Below are 16,127 nucleotides of genomic sequence, written 5' to 3'. Positions count from 1 at the left end.
AATTCCTTCTTTTAACTAAATTCCTTGTTTAAATTTCTAAATTTCTTGTCTGAAGTAAGTCCTTTAAGTAATTTTTTATAGAGAAATCATATTTTAGTTTCTTTCTTTCTTTTTTTTTTTTTTAAAGGGAGAGATGATAGAGCACAGGAGTGGGGAGAGGCAGAGGGAGAGAGAGAATCTCAAACAGACTCCCCACTGAGTGGAGAGCCTAACATAGGGCTCTGTCTCAGGAACCTGAGATCGTGATCTGAGCCAAAATCAAGAGTTAGATTCCTTCAGGGAAATACAAATCAAAACCACAATGAGATGCCACCTCACACAAGTCAGAATGGCTAAAATTAACAAGTCAGGAAATGACAGATGCTGGCGAGGATGCAGAGAAAGGGGAACCCTCCTACACTGTTGGTGGGGATGCAAGCTGATGCAACCACTCTGGAAAACAGCATGGAGCTTCCTCAAAAAATTGAAAATAGAGCTACCCTATGACCCAGCAATTGCACTACTGGGTATTTACCCTAAAGATACAAACGTAGTGATCCAAAGGGGCACGTGTACCTGAATGTTTATAGCAGCAATGTCCACAATAGCCAAACCATGGAAAGAACCTAGATGTCCATCAACAGATGAATGGATAAAGAAGATGTGGTATATATACACAATGGAATACTATGCAGCCATCAAAAGAAATGAAATCTTGCCATTTGGGACAACGTGAATGGAACTAGAGGGTATTATGCTTTGCGAAATAAGTCAATCAGAGAAAGACAACTCTGATATGATCTCCCTGATATGAGGAAGTAGCGATGCAATGTGGGGGGTTTGGGGGTAGGAAAAGAATAAATGAAACAAGATGGGATCAGGAGGGAGACAAATCATAAGAGACTCTTAATCTCACAAAACAAACTGAGAATTGCTGGGGGTAGGAGGGTAGGGAGAGGGGGGTGGGGTTATGGACACTGGGGAGGGTATGTGCTATGGTGAGTGCTGTGAAGTGTGTAAACCTGGTGATTCACCTGTACCCCTGGGGCTAATACTACATTATATGTTTATAAAAAAATTTAAAAATTAAAAAAAAAAGTAAGATGCTTCACCAACTGAGCCACCCAGGTGCCCCAATTTTAGTTTCTTTTTTTCTTTTTTTTTTTTTAAAGATTTTATTTATTTATTTGACAGACAGAGATCACAAGTAGACAGAGGCAGGCAGAGAGAGAGAGGAGGAAGCAGGCTCCCTGCTGAGCAGAGAGCCCGATGCGGGGCTCGATCCCAAGACCCTGGGACCATGACCTGAGCCGAAGGCAGAGGCTTTAACCCACTGAGCCACCCAGGCGCCCCCAATTTTAGTTTCTTAAGAGCAAAAACAGGTTAGCTGTTTTCTTAAACATGTAGATGAAGCCATTTAGCCACTTCATCTGTCTAAATGAGGTAAAATAAAAATCCCATTGATGTCCCATCCCAATAGTTTAAACATGTATTAGGAAGCCACACATAGAAACAGCTGTCCCAGAAATGTTCCTTGAGAGGGTTGGTTATAATCACTTTAAAGCCTTTGTCTTTTGTCTAGCTTTTCAGTGAAAGAAAATTTCTCCATAACTAAAACATTGACTATTAATTGGGAAATTATGATAAAGTTTCTGCTGTTAGGGAAAGGCCCTCTGATTTCTTTTTTCTTTTTCTTTTTCTTTTCCATATCAGAAAAGAGTTTAGAAATGTAATGTTCTACTCAGGAGTTGTCCTGTAAACACATTCACGTACCTTAAAATGTGGCCTCGTAGTTCCTCTAGGGTCTTAGGCCTATGAGCCCGAGTTGTCAAGGAGACCTCAAATTTGGGGGTTAGCGTGCTGAGCCGCAGCTCTGACTCACAAGGACGTATTTGGTATTGCATTTAGTGACTTGACTTTTGAACATCACGAACACTTGTTCAAGCCCGTGCTACAGCAGCCCGGTGACACGCATAAGTGCGGAATATATATGAAGTGTGACATGATGGTGCTCGTGTACAAAGAAAGGATCGTTGAGTAATAATATTAGTTGATACTTGTCTTACCACATAAAGATGGCCTGCTCTTTTTTTCTCTTCAGCATTCAGCTTTGTATGCTTACTTTCTGCCAGCCCTTCACAAAGGTGGAAGTTGAGGTAAGTCTTTCAACACGCAGCCTTGGAACCGGACATTTGGCCTTCCCTTTTCTCTCGAATGTCTAGTCTAGGGACCCCAGCTGTACAGAGGTTGGAAGTTAAACCCACCCCCTAAAATGAGCGCTGGTCTTTTACATATTGTCCACCTGGCTCTCAGATCTAGCCCTGAATACCAGGAAGTACTGCTATCTTCTGGGAACTTCCGCCCTTAGCTGCCCTTGGCTGACTAGATTTGCATATTGTTCTCTCTCTTATTCCTTTCAATGCTGACCTCTGCCCAGGCGGTTGGTAGGCTTCCCTTCCTCACAGAAGGAGCTCCTGCAGTTGATGGAGTCCTAGCTCTAGCTCCTGGAAGACTATGTTCTGTCAAAGCAGAAGCCCTCACTTTGCGAATCCTTGCGCACGCGGAAGGCCTGGGGAAATCCTATCTGGGAGGCCACTCATATCATCATGAACAAGGCAGTCTTTTGGTTGGAGTTGCAGCAGCAGGCAGGGGGTGGGGGAGTAATTCGATCTTCCCTAAAATTCTGACCAGATTTTTAAGACTCTGAAGGTTGATTCCAGAACCATTCTCAGATTCTAGGAATGACGCAGAGTGGACACCTCAACACAGAATTGAGTTGGTTTTGGTGATGCTCTCAGGTCGCCTTTGAAGAGAGACGGTCAGAGGGTGGGGCAGACTCTTAATTTCATTTTCCAGTTGCATCCATAGATTGTGTAATGAGAACGTGAAGTTTGCTATATAATTCAGAATCCTGAGTGGGGGTCCACGTTCCGAGTGATGAGACATGGAATTTAAGTCATGAGGATATTGTCTTTTTACTTTGTTTTATAACTTAGGCATTTAGCCATGTAGAGGTCGTCAGTAATACCAAATGGCACAGGAGGGCAAATTATATCTCAAAATGAGTCTCACCATGGTTGAAATTTTTCTTGAGACTTGCAGGTTGCCTGCCTGCCAGGAAAAGATGTTTCTTAATTATATGCCACACTTCCCCACATTTAAAACCAACTCAGTATCTATCAGGGTGACCAAAAAACACTCGTTCTTGAAATGTGCATAGATGTTTCTAGAGAAAAACACTAATCTGTACCCTAATAATTAGTTTAAGAAGTACCAGTGTAAACACAATGAATCAGATTTCTTTTCTCAAGAGCTGTCATTGCCTTTGAGGTGGTTTGACTACAGTACCCCTTTTTCTCTGGATACCTCCCGAAACTGGTATTCCAGAGGAAACATTCTGGGGAACCCTATCAGGATGTAATATTGTATTATTTCTAAGTACTCCAAGCAGGCTTTTCCATCTTTAACAGCTATTCAGATCAACTAGCCCTGTGTTCTTTCTCTAAAAAAAAAAAAGAAAAGAAAAGAAAACTCATACTTGAAACAGCCACGCTGTCTTCTGTGCAAATTTGGAAGATACTGTGTGTATAGTATAAATGCTCCCCCTAACCACGTACCCCTCCCCAGCTTAAAGAAGATCTAGCAACAGATGTGGAAATACACATATGTACTTCTTTTTTTTTTTTTTTTTAAGATTTTCTTTATCCGTCTCACAGAGAGATCACAAGTAGGCAGAGAGGCAGGCAGAGAGAGGGGGAAGCAGGTTCCCTGCCAAGCAGAGAGCCCGATGCGGGGCTCAATCCCAGGACCCCGAGATCACGACCTGAGCTGAAGGCAGAGGCTTAACCCACTGAGCCACCCAGGTGCCGCAGAACTGTACTTCTTTTGTCTACATGTGTCAGTGGTCAAATTGTTACAACAGAGGTAGGCAAAGTGCTCTTCTCTTTTTGCCCTGAACATTATTATCACATTTCCTTTCTGTGTCATGGCCGGCCTGCCTACCTTCCTACCTTTCCTTCCTTCTTTCTTTTTCTTTCTTTCTTCTTTTCTCTTTCTTCCTTCCTTAGACCTTCCTTCCTTCCTTTCTTTCTTATTACAATATTTCCTTTTTCCACCCAGTTCTTAGACCAGTCTGTGTAATATTGCCTGGCAAAGACTATATCCCTTGATAACATCACAAACAAAATGGCTACCAGCCTGTGTAAAATAGAAGAATTGGTGAGATTCAATGTATTAGAATTGTGGCACAGCAAGAGGATGGGAATGGGTGGCCTTTCAAGTTCCGTCTTCTTAGTTTAATTATATTTATTTTAGATTTACGGTGCAACCTTTCACTCTGGGCACTCCTCGCTACTTTATGACTTTTGAATATTTTAATTCCTCCCAGGTTGGGTTCAACTGAAAAATGCATCCCACAGCCTGTCAGGGGCTGGGTGTATCCACACCTAGCTCAGAACTCTCGAGATCTGGGCATGGCCTCCAGGCTTTTTGTACTATGTCCGAGGAGGCCTGGCCTGAGCTGCCGCACATGGAGCTTACATGGAAGGCTCAGTGCATTTAGTTGCACCAATGTCAGGTGACTTCGTTACTCAGAAGCCCCCTCCCCTGCCCACCACCACCTCCATGTTCTTTAAAACTGTTGGAATTCGGGGCACCTGGGGGACTCAGTTGGTTAAGTGTCTGACTCTTGATCTCAGCTCAGGTCTTGTACTCCGGATCATGAGCTCAAGCCCCACACTGGGGCTCCACACTTGGTGTGGAGCCCACTTAAAAAACAAACAAACAAACAACAACAACAACAACTTGGTGGAAATCCTAGTTATTGCTTTTTCACATAATTTTTAGAACTTTGTGAATATTCATTAGGTAAGTCTAGTTGAAGATGTGTCGTTCAAGAATATGGTCTTAGTTATGTGTTTTTTGTTTTTTGTTTTTAAGATTTTATTTATTTATTTGACAGACAGAGGCAGAGACACAGGCAGAGAGAGAGAGGAGGAAGCAGACTCCCCGCTGAGCAGAGAGCCCCATGCGGGGCTCGATTCCAGGACCCTGGGATCATGACCCCAGCCGAAGGCAGAGGCTATAACCCACTGAGCCACCCAGGCACCCCAGTTTTGTGGTTTTTAAATGAACTTTGAGTGGATCATTTGGTGTCCTTTTAGACACTGTCCTGGTGAGTCACAGGATGTAGAAGGCCTTATTCTTTGATCTTTTACAAGTCGTCCCTCACTGATGACCATTTCCAACTCTGTAGTCCCCAGAATCACTGGATCACTAAAATCTAGGGAGTGTAATATTGAGGGGTGTTTTCTCATCTCCTCTCCCCACTCCCTCTCTGCTTCCTCGACAGAGACTTATTTTCAAAAAGACCATCATTTTCCTGACTCTTGAATGTTAAAAGTATAATCACTTCCAAACTGCGTGCCCTCTGTAATTGATCTTCCGGCATCCTTGAACAATGGGGCCATGTGTGTCCACAGAAGGTTCTACTGAAAGTTATCCTCTGGGTCATAGTGGCCTAGTGGGTGTGTTTAAAGTGTCTTTTAGTGGTTTCTTTTATTGGCCAGCTACTTCACAAGCGTGCCTTTATAAGCAGATGGCTTGGGGCATAAGGAAGAAAGGAGATAGCTAGTAGGAAGCATTCCAAAATGTGACATAGATCAACAGCCTGCTAGTTGTATCTCATGAGAGAGGATCCACACAAAGCTGGACTATCGGGCATTATGTGAGCAGCAACTGGTTTAATGAATGGAAACAGGGCGTTCACGGCGACCATCAGTCTATTTCCTCCTTCTTAGGCTGTGTCTCCATTGTACTCAGAGCCACCACAGGAAAATGATTTGTCTGGAGGAATACTTTGTTTTCATAAAATTCCTTTGCAAAGCTTAGAAGGAGCTTCTGGTGGCTAGTGTTAGACCTGCAATACCTTATGGTGGGCAATCCATTGCTATAAGTAGTAGAAAAAGATTGATTTTCATGAAAAAACAATTCTGATTTAGGAAACGATCCTGACAATGAGTGTTATGATCAATACCTGTATTGATAACGACTTTTTAAATCTCTAAAGAGTTCATTACTCAAGGAAGGTTCAGATATATTTATATGGATTACTTAAATATCCAAACACACTCAAATGACTTATAGTTTTGAATTTAAAATGAATGGACATTTTAGAAAAACTTTATTACATGAATACACACATACACACAAAACCCATATATGCCCGTTTATGTACTTGTTCTAACAAAACTAATTTCTTCTGGAACTTGGTAGAATTCTGAAATTTCTAAGTAGTACCAGAGAAATGGAGCGTTATATCTATATTTTTATTTTCTTTGATAGACTACATGATTGGGGTGGGGGAAGAGGGGCAGAGGGAGAGGGAGAGAGAGAATCTCAAGCAGACTCCGCACTGAGCATGGAGCCCATCCTGGAGCTCAGTCCCACAACCCTGAGATCATGACCTGAGCCGAAATCAAGAGTTGGATGCTTAACCCACTGAACCACACAGGCACCCTGAGAAATGGAGTGTTGTAAAAAAAGAGTACTAGCTAGGGTTTTGTTCCAATTCTGCTGCTACCGATCTGTATATGCTTGAGTAAATGAGCCTTTGTTCTCACTGGGAAAATCGGGATGTAACACGTCTTTTCTAGGGTAGTTAGCATTTAATAAGGCGACATAAGTGGGAGCACGGGGTAGGTGTTCAATAAGCATGCACTTCTGTTTCCCTCACCATCTCAATTTTTCTGTCCTTTTGGGAAGAAAGCAGCAAATGTTAGTTCCCAAATACCTTCCTTCATTTGCATTTGCTGTTTTGAAGCCTTCACAGAAGAATCATGGGAAGAACCAGCAAGGCACATCTGTGGAGACCGACTCATGAAATCCTTTTCTGTTACTTGGAGAAAGGAAAGGCTGTTGGTAGTAGCATCATTCATCAGTCCTTCTCCTTTTTTACAAGCATTTATTTAATAGAAAGGAATGTGCTCAGTGTGGTCAGGAAACAATGAATAAAGCAGCTTTTCTGGTCCCGAGTATTCATGTGAAGGGTTGGCTCTGGATATCTGAGCGCCTTCAAAACAGGCTGAAGAATTCTGACTTTCTCTTATGCATAGCTTATGGCCCGAGAGATAGTGGGGCACTGTGGGACCATAAGGGCAGAAGGGGGTGTTCTATGGGCAACTCGTCTGTTAGCCGCCTCCTTATATGGGACACGATGGTGCGGAGTCGGCAGGCAGAGGACCAGAGCACCCTCGAGTGAGGAGGGCACTGGGAGCCAGTCTCAGGAGAGATGGAAAAGAATTGGACATTCACGTGGGCCTTTGTGGGGAAGGCGAGCCTTCCCTCTACCCACCTAGGTTCCATAGCTGGATCTGTAAAAGGATCTCACCACAGGCAGATTTGTAGGAGAAAAGTATACAGATTTATTCATTTTTAATATGTACACAAAGGCATCCAAGGGGATAAAAAGTGAATGCCCCAGAAAGTGGTGAGGAAGGGGAAGGAGATGTTGGCCACTCAGGGGAGAGTCCGTGACCATCAGGAAGGACAGATGGACCCTGGGAAGAATAGCTTGGGAGCTATGATAGTGCGCGGTAAAACTTGTCTTGGTGTGATGTCGCCTTCCAGTCCCATCTCCTGGGATAAGAGTCCATCCTCCTTGTTTGATGAAAGTCCCCTAGGAAGGAGTTTATGGCAACCGAGTTCCTTTTGGAGGAGCTGACTTGAGGCAGGTAAGGGAAGTTCAGAGAAAACCTGTCCCTGCATTTGCCATTTTTCAAGTGCCTTTACCTCAAAATAATCAGTGCACCAAAGTGGTACGTTATGAGATAGCATGTCCTGAACTCCTTCACAATTTTTTTTCTAAAGTTGAGCGTGAAGTGCCATTGAAGGGAAAGGAGAATCAAGCCCCTAGAAGCATGGACTGTGTCCGAAACATTAAACTATGATGGCAGCAGGTCCAAAAGGCACACCCCAAGCAGCCGTGAGGGTCAGGTCAAGTCACGTGATCCTCGCATGTCACAGAGACATAAAGGAAACAGACTCAGGATTAAGATCCCATCTGGGGGCACACTGGCATGAGTGAGAGGATAAAGGAAGACCTTCCGCAAAACAAACAGAACCACTTTTGTATCTGGAGGCAGTATGGTCGTCCTGGGAAAATAACGTAATTTTTAAGCAGCCATGAGGACCCTGTGGAACATAACATGAATTTGTGGTAGACTCAACCCATGAGACCACGGCCCTTCGTTTTAGCACCCCTCAGTGGTCTCTCACTGTGTGGGAAAGAAGGAGCAGGAGAGGTGATCACCCGCTTGTGATTGGCGCCATGAATGTGGCAGAAGGGGGAGATCCTAGGTGACAGAAAGTTGACAGGGAAATCCAGTGAAGACAGGCAGCCAACTGTTTGTTGCCAGGAGGGAGTGGAGGAAGAGGGACGGGCCTGGTCCTGAGAGTGACCAGCAGGTTCTCACAGCTGTGTGGGACCGGGTTAGAGAAGTGAACAAGAACTCGTCAGAGGAGATGGCCATCATTGTCAGAAGAGATGGCCGCCATTGTCATTGTTATTGTCTCTGTATCCCAGGCACAGCTGAAAACCCATGTGGCCAGGTGAAGGGGCTTCGAGAGCAACAGGTCAGATGAACCATCTGTGTGGATACTCGGGATAATGAGAGAAGAGGAAGGTGGAAAGGAAAATTGCGGGTCCTGAAGTGACTAGGGTATCGAGCTGTATGTTAGGGGACAGTAGTAGACAATGGCAATCATGTTTCCCTGCCTTCGGCCAATCTTCCTTCCCAAATAAAAGATGTGGTTTTGCTGTGAGCCTTGAATGACCACATACGAAATAGAAATGTGAAAAAGAGGGCAAGGTCTGAGAAGTGACTTTTTATGAGAATTTCCATTGTATTGCTTCTCAGGAGGCATAGGGGGGCCTCCAAGGCCCATGAGGGTCAAATCCAGGTTTTTAATTATTTTATACTCTCTGTGGAATTTTCTTGGAGAACAAAATGCCATATAATATGAGGGTTATTAAAAACCATTTTATGGAAAATATTACCCGCACTAAAAGGAATTGAACCCACAGCTCATTGTATTGGTTAACAGTTGTAGCAGCAATTTATTTCCCAGGGTTTTCTGGGTGTGCGTTTATAACCGACAAATTAAGCGTGTTACAAACGATCATATGGCTTTTTTTTTTTAATGAAGAATTATATGGTTGCTTAAAACTTTATCGTTTTATGTTGTTAGAGACTTTATGAATATTGATTTTAACATGCCATTTTCTTCCTTGGATTTCATATAAAGCAAATACAAGAGATGAAAATCTAGAGCAGGATGGAGGGAATTTTGAGAAATACTGATTTGCAAAGATCCGTTGTTGCTCTGGATAGAGAAGTATTGTGGGGACCTCTGGTGGCTAAGTTTATTTTTCCGTCTTGAAGAGTAGATCCTGAGTAGAAAGCTAGATGCAGAATTCCAGCTGGAGAGGGACTTTGAAATCATCGAGCCAAACTTTTTGATCCAGCAAGAGAGGGCACTGAGTGACCTCGGTGATTCAGACCGGATTCAGACCTGACCCCGTCAGGGCTGAATGACTTTTCCAGGATCTTATGGCAGAGCCAAGGCCACAGCCAGGCCGAGTGCTTTTTCTGCAGCATCCCTCCAATCCACTGGGAGAGAATGTTCATCGTGGTACGTGTCACACAGCGTGCTGTCCCGTGATTCAGATCCATGTCATCCTAAAATGCCACTTGCCTCCTTGCTGTCCTCTGCGTCCGCATTCCCTCTCTTCTCTCACAGAGTGGTTGCGGTAGCTTCCCCGGCTACTCCCTGCTCTTAGCCTTTTCCTCTTTGGCTCAACCATTCCCTACCGCGGAGATTTCCGCTCAAAAGCTTGGCCTTGATCACCACACTCCCTTGCTCAAACTTCATCTCCAAATCGCCCTTGCCCAGAGGCATCTTAACGTGACTAACGAGATTTGAAAACAGGTCCACGTGAGTCCAGAAGTGGTGTTATTTATACAGATCTTTCTTTTTCTTTCAAATCACAGTCCTGCCCCTGGGGTGTGGCTTTGGCTACATGGTGTAGCCTCTTCAAGCCCTTCTCTACCCAATTGATGAAAGTGGTAAAGCTGGCCTCCAGGAATTGCGGAGAGTTAACCTTATAAATAACCCAGCACACAGTAGGTGCCTAATGAATGATAGCTTTTACTGGTGGACTTGACTCATCTGTCATAACTTTTTACCCCACCTCCCAGAGGGCTTCTTGATGGTAGGGGCTTCCTTGTCCTGCCTTTGGGGCTTAGTGCAGCATCTGGTATACAGTAGGTGCCAAAGCAATATTTGTTGAACGTAAGTGGGCCATGAAAACTTGAGCAAATCATTTGATCTTTGTGAACCCCAATCCTAAGGACAAAAATTGGGAGGACTGGTGAAATGAAATAAGGCATGTAAAGCGCCTAGCACAGTGCCTGGTTCATGGTTAGAATTCAATGAACAGTAGCTATTGGCAAGATCACGTTTATCCTCAAAAAGCCAAGATCAAGTATTAGCTCTTCTGTAAAGCTTCTTTGGCTGTTTTTCCCTGCCCCCCAGCCAAATTAATCATTTCTTATCCCTCGCTTTCATATTCCAGGAAGGATGGGTTAGTGGGGAAAACAAGGGTTTTAGAATCTGACCGAACTTGGGCTGAGCTCCGGCCATGTGACCTGTATAACACTAAGCTCACTTAATGAAACTTCTGAGCCCTGTCATTGAGGGTAATGATACTTAGCACACGCTGTGTTGGTCTGTCTTTTAAAGTATGGGTCTTTTTTGGGAGCAGGAATACAGTCCTGTTAATCTTGCCTGGGTTAATGGTAGGTGCTCAAAAATGATGTTGGACCTTAAATATAGCACCACAATCTCATTAATGTTCAAAAACTATAAATAAAACAAGGACGGCACCAATGAGGCACCACCAAATATCAAGTAGAGAGAAAAAAAAAAAGTAAAATTTAAACTGATAAAGCAAAACACAGTGTTGGACCAAAGCTAGACAGCCCATACTACGGGTTAAAAGAAAGCCGAAGAAATGACAAAACATGACATTTGAACAAACAATAAACTGCGGCCAACACAGGAGTAGGTAGGGAAGATATACCATAAGTGACAAGCTACTACCTGTACTGACGTTCTCACAGAGGGCTAGGAAATGCAGCGTGAAGAAGAAGGTCTTCCTACCTACAGCTTTACAACTTCCAGAATTCCGGGCCGTGGCTCAGTTCGTCCTCAACGCAACCTGGGCAAGTGGGTGATCATCGCCCTCTTGTCAGAGTCCAGGCGACAGTGAAGAAGCCTTCAGGGACAGCCTCGTGAACACACAGAAAGACTCAGGGCTTGGCTGCAGACCCCCTGAATCCAAGCACAGTGTTCTTTCCACTATAGCATATTACCTGTGTGCCGGAAGGGCGGTGGGGGGGTGGGCGGAGTTACTATAATGATAGCTCGCTTGTAAATTAATATATGTAGCATGTAGCATCTTAGCCCTCACTGTTGTAATGGAAAGGTATGCTTGTCTTTCAGTTTCTGCCTGTTCAGGTACCAAACGATGAAGAAAAAAGTAATCCCATCCTTTTTGCTGGTAGAGTCCGGAATTTAATGGCTGAGTAAGTGTCTGTATGTGATCGCCATCAGTAAATTGTTTTTAAATGATTGGTCAACAGCATTTCATGTAGTTTTAGGATTTGGGTGTTTTGTTTTGTTTCATCCTGACAGCCTCATTCCCTACCTCATTCTGGTAAGTAAAATAATGTGCCTGGGATATGTGGTCAGAAAGACAATCTACAAACATTTTCCCCAGATGCAGCCCCAAACTCAAAGCCCCAGTCTTTGCCGGAAGGGGAGCAGGGAGTCTTCAATAAGCAGGAGAGAGCAGCCAGTGACTTCTTCGGGGTGGGTTCTTCTAAGCTGGCCTGTCACCGTCACACATTCGTGGCTCGCCTTCTGGGCCCCAGTCTCCACAGAGGGGCCAAGGCCGGGTGTTTCAAAGGCATTAATGATTATAGCCACACAAAGGAGAAAGTTTGCAAGGGAAGGCAATAGATGCACAGAAAAGGGAGGAAAGTCACCCTCATTAAGGGACGCCTATAAATTTAGGATTTATAAATCATAAGCATCAAGCAAATATTTTCCGGCACTTAAAGGAGTTTTAGCTGGCCATGATTCTGATTAGATAAATCACCTTTCATCTTGTAATGAAAGAATGAGTGTTGTACTATCCTACCACCCAGACAGCCCTAAGAGCCTTCCCAGTGTGCACCCCACACCAGGCAGCAGTCCCTGCCTCATTGCAGTTAGTGGTCTTGGCATGGATAGGCCAGTAGTACGTATTCCTAGTAAAAATTCAAATGAGATATCTGAATCTAGCTTCCAAGCTGAATTCGGTTTTATAAGCAAGATAGTATATACATAAATTCATATTTCACAGCAGAATAACTATATGTTCACAATAGTCTAAGCGTTCAAATGCTCAAAACCTTTTTTTTTACTATGCATACCTACATGTACTTGATTTTCCCAGCTTCTAGACTGGCTACAAAATTTGTTTTGAGTTGTTTTTCTTCCCTTTCTTCTTCTCTTTCCATACCAGCTTATGTCCAAAAGTTAAGAACTAAGATCGATCTTAGGAATTGAGAGAATTCATACCAGATAGTTGGACTTCCCAAAAGATGTCTATAAAACAGAGCGGCGGGTTGGTTAGTCAGACTTTTTCTGAATTTGGAGGCATGGAGGCAGAAGGGCCTTGAATAAAGAGTAAGAAAGACCTCGATTAGCTACACAACCATGGATAAGGCCTTCTGTGGCTCCTTTATCCTAGTATTTAAAGTCGGAGTTAAAGTCTTTGCCTTGCCTTTCTCCTGGTTTTGGTGATCATGAGTCACACGGAGGAAAAGTGTATGACAGAAGCATTTGAAAATAGAAAGATGCAAATTAGCGGTGTTATGTGACTCATCATGAATATTTACCCAGTAGTGTGCCGGGCCATTTACTCAGGTTATCTAACATAATCTTCACAGCAACTCTTGGAGCCAAGCAAGGAAAGTGAGACTCAGAGGGAGATACTGTTTGCCCAAGATCATAGCAGGTAGTGAGGGTCTGGGCTGGGACTCAAATCCACGTTCCCTATTACCCAAGCCCCAGGCTCTTAAAGGGCATCTCTACTGTCTAGGATTATAAATTATAAATTCCTGAAATATTTAAAATGTTTATTTTCCCAAATAAAAATATTCATATACCAAAATATTTATTAATCAAAAACAGCCTGTAGTTGTAGATAGAAAAAAAAAAAAAAACTTTTCTTATTGCATCTGTTGAAAATGTAACATTCTTAGCAGTGATTCAACAAAATCAACAAAAATAGTGGAAGACAGAACTTTAGGATTCACACTGAATATCTGTGAATAAAAGTTCTGTGAAAAGGAACCTTCAGGAAATTATTTTGGGTACTGCACAGGCTTTTTTCTCAGGACTTAGTGTTTTTTCAAGTTGTTGTTAATATCTGTTTGTTGTTTTTTTTTTCAAATCAAGTTCATTATTAGACCTCTGAGCAGGAGGGAGCCAGTAGGGGTCATGCCCTCCTTTGAGGATGGATGATGTTTAGGTTTGGAAGAACTAATGAGCTTATTCTCAGTTCTCTTTCATATTTTCAGAAGACTGTTATGTAGCAAGTAATGATCTCCAGGTTTGAGAGATGAAAAAGCTAGCGATTGAAGCTAGCTTCAAGCTGAAGTTGGCTAGTATCACGGTCCCAGTTAAAACACAAAACCAAATGACCAGCCGACCAAGGCTTGCAGACAGAAGGGGATTAACTCAGCCACAGGAAGTCTGTGCAGAAGAGAAGTATGTCTCTTTGGCAATAAGTAGCCAAAGCTACTGCCTTGAAAAGTAGTAACTACTTTCCCATTTACTGTTGTTTGTTGACCAGTTCAGGCCTGATGAAAAAATCAATGCCTTTTAAAAAAAAAAAATTGAATTTGTTTGCTTTTAAATGCCTCTTAGAGCTTTGGGAATTCCAGTAACAGACCATACCTACGAAGACTGCAGATTAATGATCTCAGCAGGACAGCTGACATTGCCTATGGAAGCTGGGTTGGTGGAATTTACCAAAATAAGCCAGAAATTGAAGTAAGTATGTTTTTAAATTGCTACACTTTCATAAAGGCGCCCCCCAGAGATCTGACGTCTTGTTTCTTTTCTCTGTTTTCATTCATGCTCAGCTCTAGAGCATTTATTCTAGACCCTGTGGCTCTAGAACCCACGGGTTTTTTATTAAGGAAACCAGGACTGTGATTTCATCTCCCATGTAGTTCACCTAGTTGTGTTTTTTTTCAAGAACAGTTAATTCAGGGGGCGCCTGGGTGGCTCAGTGGGTTAAGCCTCTGCCTTCGTCTCAGATGATGATCCCAGGGTCCTGGGATCAAGCCCTGCATCGGGCTCTCTGCTCAGTGGGGAGTCTGCTTCTCCCTCTCTCTCTGCCTGCCTCTCTGCCTACTTGTGATCTTTCTCTCTCTCTCTGTGTCAAATAAATAAGTAAAAATCTTAAAAAAAAAAAAAAAAGAATGGTTAAATCAGAAGTATGGGTACTGGTCATAGGAGGAGCCCGAGAGATAGTCGGTGTGGACAAGCACAGATCTGCCCTTCTCAGAAGTGTCTCAGAGCAGTCAGTCTGTCTTGCTGCCCCCTTGCAAAAAGGATGACTTAGTTAGATGGTCCTGCCAGGTGGCGGTCAGACCTCATGTGAAGTCTGAATTGATTTGTAGGGAAGCAATTCTGACCATCACTGAGTTTTAAATACTTATCCTCGATCTCCTTTCTCTTCAGGATGCATAATTTTTTTAAGGGAAAAACCCTTCTTTTTACCTTTATAAACAACCCCTTTGAACCATCTGCTATTAAAAGGTATCACCCCCAATTCCCTTATTACTGTTCATTCCGTTTTCAGAATATATCGATTTGCAGAATATATGGATTCAGTAGGCTTTGGCATCCTCCCAAGGAGAGAGCTGCAGAACTGGTTATTATATTAAAGGTCAATATTGGGAGATAATATTTTGATAACTGATAGAGCAAATAGGATTCATATCTTCTAAGTAACAAGCATGGTTGATATTATATTCACAACATTCATGTAATTTGATTCATTTGAAAAGTTTAGGTAGTTACTGAAATCAGATACAGAAGACAGCAGCATGTGTTAGGTCACCTGTTTAATTGGACAAGACAAAGACAGGATGTGATGTGAGCTATGGTACGTTTTCTGGCATTATGGTGTTTCAGTGTTCTAGAACTTCGCTTGGAGGAAATGTGTGTCAGCTAATGAATCTCCCTATCCCAACATTTTGTTCAATGCGAATTCATCATCAGCCTGGAAACTTTTAAAAGCAAGATATGCGTATTTTTTTTAAGATTTTATTTATTTACTTGACAGACAGAGACCTCAAGTAGGCAGAGAGGCAGGCAGAGAGAGAGAAGGGGAAGCAGGCTCCCTGCTGAGCAGAGAGCTAGATGCAGGACTCGATCCCAAGACCCTGGGATCATGACCTGAGCCAAAGGCAGAGGCTTAACCCACTGAGCCACCCAGGCGCCCCTAGAATTGCATATTTTTTTTAAACAACCCAATAAGTACTAAGTAATATTTAGATTCAAATACGATTTCTTATTTTCTTTTCACAAATCATTTCTTATTTCCTCACACTGCTCCTGTTCTCAGTTACTTTCCTCTTCCTTAGGTCTTTGAGAAAACTACAGTCTCACTAATATCCTTCAAAAAAATCAGAAGCCTGTGTACACATTCCATAAGTACTCTGAAATACCCATTTTATTCTCATTTCCAGATGTAGCACTTAAGATATCGTTCCTTCGGACGGTGACTCAAACACCATTCATAAAATGTCCATGTGGGTGGTAAAGGGCTGACCACACGTGTTCATGAGTCTTTGTTTGTTTAGGTTAGACTGGGATGGTGTTCGTAAGCAGTTGGACGAGTACGCAGTAATCGCAAGTTCTTCAAAAGGAGGACGAATCGGAATTGAAGAATTTGCGGAGTATTTGAAGCTGCCTGTTTCAGATGTCCTGAGACAACTCTTTGCACTCTTTGACAGGGTACGTTA

The 16,127-nt window shown here is 43.0% G+C and overlaps 1 protein-coding gene across 1 annotated transcript in view; it reads left to right on the top strand.

Annotated features, from left to right (window-relative positions):
• The window catches only part of LPCAT2 (lysophosphatidylcholine acyltransferase 2), a 65,985-nt gene that overhangs the window by 22,807 nt on the left and 27,051 nt on the right, over positions 1 to 16,127 (top strand). Inside the window, exons 8-11 of the mRNA XM_032854448.1 lie at positions 2,081 to 2,135; positions 11,542 to 11,624; positions 14,017 to 14,142; positions 15,966 to 16,119. Coding sequence (XP_032710339.1) covers positions 2,081 to 2,135; positions 11,542 to 11,624; positions 14,017 to 14,142; positions 15,966 to 16,119 — 418 coding nt within the window. The remainder of the gene's footprint in view (positions 1 to 2,080; positions 2,136 to 11,541; positions 11,625 to 14,016; positions 14,143 to 15,965; positions 16,120 to 16,127) is intronic.

This window comes from Lontra canadensis, unplaced genomic scaffold, assembly GCF_010015895.1.
Source record: "Lontra canadensis isolate GAN:19392208 unplaced genomic scaffold, GSC_riverotter_1.0 scaffold8, whole genome shotgun sequence".
Taxonomy (NCBI): Eukaryota; Metazoa; Chordata; class Mammalia; order Carnivora; family Mustelidae; genus Lontra; species Lontra canadensis.
Note: the sequence above shows the minus strand (reverse complement) of the source record. Positions and strands in the feature narration are given on the sequence as shown.